Genomic DNA, 6,000 nt, shown 5'->3' on the forward strand with positions numbered 1-6,000 from the left:
AAGTCGAATAACTAAACTTTATTATCATAAAATCAAATATATTACTAAGTGAATAAAAAAAATTTAATAATCTATTAACATTGCCGTATATTTTTGCTAAAAGTTAACAAATGTTATCTCTTTATCACTTATCTTTGTGCTGCCATATTTTTTCCCTCCTCCTCTCCCCTCGAGAGCCTTGCTCCCTCTTTCTCCACCCCTGATGACTACCCCACCACCCCTCTCCTCCTCCTCCATCCTTAGTATAACCCCCCCCACCCCCACCTTTCCTCCTCTACCCTTGACGAGGAATACTCACCTCCAACTCTACCACCACCTACCCCACCAAGATATCGCCATTTGAGGGAGAAAAAAAATGAGGTGAAGACTTTTGATCAAAAAAAAAAAAAATCTTGCATTTAATTTTATTAAGGGACTTGCTATGCATTTCAATATTTAAATAATTTTTATTTTTAAGATATTTATTTCATCAGTTACGTACATTTGTATTCTAATTGATTGTTAATGGAGAAATTCAAATCGTCCATCTTTAATTCGATAGTCATAAATAGATTAATTATAAAAAAAAAAAAAACTATTCTTTGAAGTTCTGTGACAAAAACTAAACTAATGGAGCACAGAGGTTTATGTGCGGGTATGGGTAAACATTAGAAAAGATATTTTTTAAAAAAATAGATTGACTTGGTCTATGTGGTCAACAAATCTCGAAGTCTTTCTCTAAGTGTTTAATGTTGCTGACTACTCTTTCCTGATGGGAGTTTAGCTCGATCTATCAAAGTTGGATCGCCTTATGCTTTTCGCTATTTTAAGAAAATCTTTTATTGTTTTATTGACCAATCGATTGCAGATGCTAGTTATCCCAAGCAGCTTTGAATTTGGAGTTTTGTTTATGTATCTGTCCAAATGATTCCCAGCGCGGGAGCAGGCTGTTAATATCTGGCTATATGCTTGGCATTCTTCAAGTAGTAATACGTTTATTTCATGTTAATCCGAGGATTCGTTTGAGGCAACCAAGGTTGCATACGCATAACGTTTTACACTGATCGCTGATCAGGCCTTGGCATCTTGATTGATGGATCATCTAGGAGTCTCTAATTCAGGTGGAATCGGTTAATATTAATGTGATGCAAGATGGAGGACAGCGATCATTTCTCATCCTTGATGCGTATAATATGAGATGATGACATGCATCTAGATTAAAGCATCACTCTCCAAACAATGTTCCCATCAGGTAGACTCCAGTTAAATCACCCATCACCGTCCGTTCATGTTGGTGTCCCTCATCAATAATGGGTGAATAGATGATGAGAAAATCAAATATGACCAGCTACATCACTTCCCAGTTTTCATTCATCATGAGGTTACACCTGAAGAAAGGGTGATATGTTCCGGGAAGGACAACTGGAGCTTGGAGGCGAAAATTAGAGCTGATCAATGTCGAGCCGGGCCGGGATCAGGCCGAGCTCTATGATAGAACTTAGGCCAGAGTAAGCCCAGGCCCGCCACTGCATGGATATCGGGCCTCTATTTTTTTCTCCTAGCCCGATCCAATCCTGCAAGGTCAATACCAGACCCACCAACAGACCTCATATAGTATTTTTATTATTATAATAATATAACTAGTTGATTTTCTAATATATATATATATATATAATATATATGTATATATATGTGTACATATATATAAGTATCCGGGCTAGGCTGTATCGATTTAATTTTTAATCCAGATGTGATTGATGAGAAATTTTTTGTGCACCGCGGGTCGCATGCATTATCCACGGTGATTGACTCATGTATAAGACCGAAGTGCAATATATGTTTATGTACAAAATCAATTAACACGAACAGTATGTACGATTCTGTACTGTCTGCGCACAAAAGATTTCTGATATTCAGATTGAACCGATTTTTACTGTAGAAACCCATCAAAGTTTAGCTTAGGCTAGGCGGGCCAAACGGGCCATCAGGCCGATGATCAGCTCTAGCGAAGATATCGGTCTGCGAGTAATTCCCAGCCAGCATTCTAAGACAAGTAGCTGATCGCTTGGTTGACGCCTCAGCGGGCGTCGCCCCGACTCGCCTCAGCGGGTCGCCCGTGTCTGCCACATAAGAGAGCGACTGCCGCCACTCCCTGTTTTTTATTTTTTTTTTGGCTTTCCAATTCTTTTCTCCCGATTCTCTGTCCCAAGCAGCTCGAGAGATGCCACTTTTGTAGGGTTTTGTGGTACGAGAACCCGGTGCTTCGAATCAATCTCGGAATATAAATCTGCCGATCTCTCTATTTTGCAGCGGTATCACCTTGATCCAGTCATCTCTTCCTTTACTTCTTTCCAATCTCAAATTCAAGTGCGGACTTCTTTTCGTTGATAAAAAGCTACCATATTTTTTTTTCTTTTTTTTTTCCCTGTGATTTCCGCCAAGATCCGAGTATAAAAGAGGAATTTCTAGTTTCCGTAGTGCTGTGCTTAGGTTAACGGTGGATTCTTAGCTGTTCGAAATTATCTGGTACTTGTTAATTTTTCCGATTTCTAGGATAATAAATCTGATTTTTCTTCTTCTTCTTCTTCCACCGGCATCTCTGTAAAACCTCTGATATGTAGGCATGTGGTTTCCAAAAGGTATTCTCTGTGGTTGTTTTCAACTTGCTTGCCCTAAATTTTGAGTTTCTACCCTAGGTTTTCCACAGATCTTTGTGAGGGGTAATCAATAACCGTAGCTCCTCAAGGACTTGTTAATTCCATCGGATTGATACGTGATGTAGTCTTCTGAAGGAATTCCGTGATTTTTTTTAGCCAACAATATAATCTGTTAATTAGGCGATTCCTGATGATCTTCTAATGCTATATAACTGGTTGATTTCAGTTCAATCATATTTTTGATTCCTAGCCAGATATCATAGTTTTCCTGTACCTCTGTCCGACCATTGCACGATCAATACCTTTATTCCAGCATTGTTTATCTGTTGTCTTTAAAAAAGAACGATCTTGAACCCTCATTGCTCAAGTGCTCATCTTTGCCCTTTACTGGAGTTTATATGGATAATTAACTCTCAAATGATCTCTTTCTCTTGATCCCTCTATAGGTTGTCTGTCGAGCAGCCATAATGGACAGAAAAAAGTTTTCGTTTTTCTTAAAGAGTCAGTTATACTTTTGCAGGCATCGTAGGTCTTGAAAATTATCGGGTACCATGGAATTAGAAGTCCAGTGGTGAGATGAGGTGCAATGCTTGCTGGCGAGAATTGGAAGGGAAAGCCATATCAACCACCTGTGGTCATCTCTTGTGTATCCTACAACCACTTGGACACTTTTATTTATTTATCAAAATGTATACGTGAATGTTGCATGGTTGATTATCTTTAACACATGAAAAGGCACTGAGGATGCAAGCAAGATACTCAGCAACGATGCTGCATGTCCAGTTTGTGATCAAGTGCTCTCCAAAAGGTTTGCATCCTCTAGTCTTCAAAGCCCAGAAAATATAGATTTAATGATTATTACCAATCTTCTAGTGATATATCTGAGAATACTCCAGCTGATTTTTGCCTAGCAGTCTTGTAACATCTATGATTTGAGTGCCCCTAGAGGCAAATAGATGCTTTTCCCTCCAAGGGGAAAAGTGTAGCATAACTTATTATTCCTTTCTTTTGAGTCCTTCATTTGGGATTTTTTTTTCTTTTGTTATTATTCTGATAAAAGATCGTGAACTTCTGCGTTTCAGCCATATGAGACCAGTGGACATAAATCCTGGGGATGAATGGATAAATGTAAGGAATACTCAAATAAGCTAAGCCTATGATATTTGTATTTTTGGTTTGTTTTCTTTTTTTTTTTTTCTCATCATATTTTTTTACTGCAGATGGCAATGGCTGGAGTTTCCCCGCAAATTCGTATCCTATTTGTCATTTTTTTGAAAAAAATAATTTCTCTGATCTTAAAAATTCATTTGCTTCTGGCAATTTGGAACAAAAGCTCCAGTCAACTAAAGCTCATCCAATTTGTAAGTAATAGAGGGATTGAGACTCTGTTTGCTCCCTTAAAAAGTACAAATTCTATCTCATTTTAATAACTAAACAGAAATATGTAGCAATTATTAAGTTACAGATTTATGCAAGAGCATGTATCCTCTGTCCTACTTTGACCCAGTAAAAATCAGTCATGAAGAGTGCATATCGAAGTGTGATGTTTTACATTGGACAAAAGGAATTGGAGATGCAGTACAAATTGAACAAGCTTGTTGGGCAATGCCGACAGAAATGTGAGGCCATGCAGGAAAAATTTACAGAAAAATTGGAGCAAGTGCATATGGCATACCAAAAAATGGCCAAGAGGTGCCAGATGATGGAACAAGAGATTGAAAGCTTATCAAAAGATAAGCAAGAACTACAAGAAAAATATGCTGAGAAATCCAGGTTGATCTTTTGCTGCTCATTTGAAGTATTAAAAGAGATGTTATCCATTTTGTACCTCCTATCCTTTTATTTCTGTTTCAATAGGTGGATTTAGTTCTGATAAAGTTATCTGGAATCCAGGCAGAAGAGGAAACTAGATGAGATGTATGATCAGTTGAGAAGTGAGTATGAGTCTGTAAAGCGTACAGCAATCCAACCTGGAGGCAACTTTTTTCCAAGAACTGAACCAGACTTGTTCTCAGGCATGGGTAATATGATGGATAGCAGAGACCCCCTCAGACAAGGTAATTTGTTTCAAAATTAATCTATAGTAAAATTTTTAGCTCGATTTATGGACTTGAAGAATTAATCATGGAGAAGATTTTTCATACTTCAAATTTGAACAATTGGCTATACTAATTTTGTAAAGCAAACCTAATGATGTTGTCTGATTTCTATTTCAAATTTAGCAGAGAGCTAATTAATGTTTTCCTTAAGCTCTCCCCAAAATACCAGTTGATTTATTTGTCACAGATCGTTCGGTTGTTACCCCTGAAACTCCAGGGCAGAGAGAGGACATGTGGCCTTCAGCCAGACAGAAGAATTCCAACTCGGGTGCCTATGACCTTTCTGGGGGCTCACCAGCAAAGATTGCACCAGTTCCTGTAGATGCTGGAATCAGGAGACAGGCACACTCTTTGTTTGGACTTGGTCCGAGCAATCCTGCTTCTACTTTGCGCAATCTCATAATCTCACCCATGAAGCGGCCCCAGCTGTCACGTAGCCGCCCTCACTTGTTTACATAAGGTTCATTCTCTGGTTGGTTTTCAATAAGCTGTTGGGATAATGTTCCAGTAGACACATGCCTATCAAGCAGGTGGTGCCTCTGAGTTTGATACTGTTTCAGCAGGGATGCAGTCTGCTGGTTGATGCCTCAATCAAGACAAGCAACATATCAACATGGTCCTCTTTTTAATGCTGCTGTAAATGTTTTTTTTCTGACTGATCAAACTGATGTTTTAGGCTGTAACATAGGAGGGCAGCTGGGAATGTTGCTGTTTAGTCATTGCCATTAGCAGTCTCTCTTTTCTCTTTACAAAATAGCTAGATGTTAAAAGGAACTATCATCTGACACAATGATATCATAATACTCAGGGGGTATTTGGTTGGGGAGAGTGAGAGTCTGGAATCAAAATTGGAATGGATGACTCTTATTCCAACCATTTGGTTGGGAGGAGTCACATTTCGATTTCGATTTCAAGATAAAATGGGAATGGCTCAGTCTATATAGAACTCAATTCTATTTTCCTCTATCGATTCAAATTTTCATTCCAGTTTTGATTCTGATTTCAGTCACGAATCAAATGCTTCAGAGGATTTGGCTATTTCAATTCTGATTTCAAGCTATTTTGATTTTGATTTTCATTTTAATTTTAGTTACGAACTAAACATCCCCTCAGTCTAGTTGATATCGTAAATAGAGTGTCTTCATATAAGAATAATGTTGCTTTTTTTATTACCTCACATTCTAACTGATATGGGGAGATAATTCTCCTCATGGTACATAAGGCTTTGAAAAATCATGTGTATTGGCAACACTAACATGAGGTGT

The 6,000-nt window shown here is 38.1% G+C and overlaps 1 protein-coding gene across 2 annotated transcripts; it reads left to right on the top strand.

Annotated features, from left to right (window-relative positions):
* The first annotated feature begins 2,058 nt into the window (after positions 1-2,058).
* Positions 2,059-5,463, top strand: LOC105048087 (E3 ubiquitin-protein ligase CCNB1IP1 homolog). Of its 2 annotated transcripts, none has more exons than XM_010927275.4 (8): positions 2,059-2,291; positions 3,157-3,282; positions 3,372-3,444; positions 3,719-3,764; positions 3,857-3,887; positions 4,154-4,409; positions 4,530-4,693; positions 4,953-5,463. In XM_010927275.4, exons 2-8 carry the CDS (start codon positions 3,213-3,215, stop codon positions 5,192-5,194), a joined length of 882 nt encoding a protein of 293 aa, XP_010925577.1. In that variant the 5' UTR covers positions 2,059-2,291; positions 3,157-3,212; the 3' UTR covers positions 5,195-5,463. The 2 variants fall into 2 exon arrangements, with proteins under 2 accessions (XP_010925577.1, XP_010925576.1); XM_010927274.4 differs by having other exon boundaries at positions 2,060-2,291; positions 4,923-5,463.
* The last annotated feature ends 537 nt before the right edge of the window (positions 5,464-6,000 follow it).

The sequence above is a fragment of the Elaeis guineensis genome, chromosome 7 (assembly GCF_000442705.2).
Source record: "Elaeis guineensis isolate ETL-2024a chromosome 7, EG11, whole genome shotgun sequence".
NCBI lineage: Eukaryota > Viridiplantae > Streptophyta > Magnoliopsida > Arecales > Arecaceae > Elaeis > Elaeis guineensis.

What these genes read in the sequence shown, in the direction of transcription:
- LOC105048087 (XM_010927274.4), top strand. Translation starts at nt 3,213, where the DNA reads ATGAGGTGCAATGCTTGCTGGCGAGAATTGGAAGGGAAAGCCATATCA. An exon ending in GATCAAGTGCTCTCCAAAAG is followed by an intron (nt 3,445 to 3,718) that starts GTTTGCATCCTC and finishes TCTGCGTTTCAG; the next exon opens with CCATATGAGACCAGTGGACA. An exon ending in AAATATGCTGAGAAATCCAG is followed by an intron (nt 4,410 to 4,529) that starts GTTGATCTTTTG and finishes TCTGGAATCCAG; the next exon opens with GCAGAAGAGGAAACTAGATG.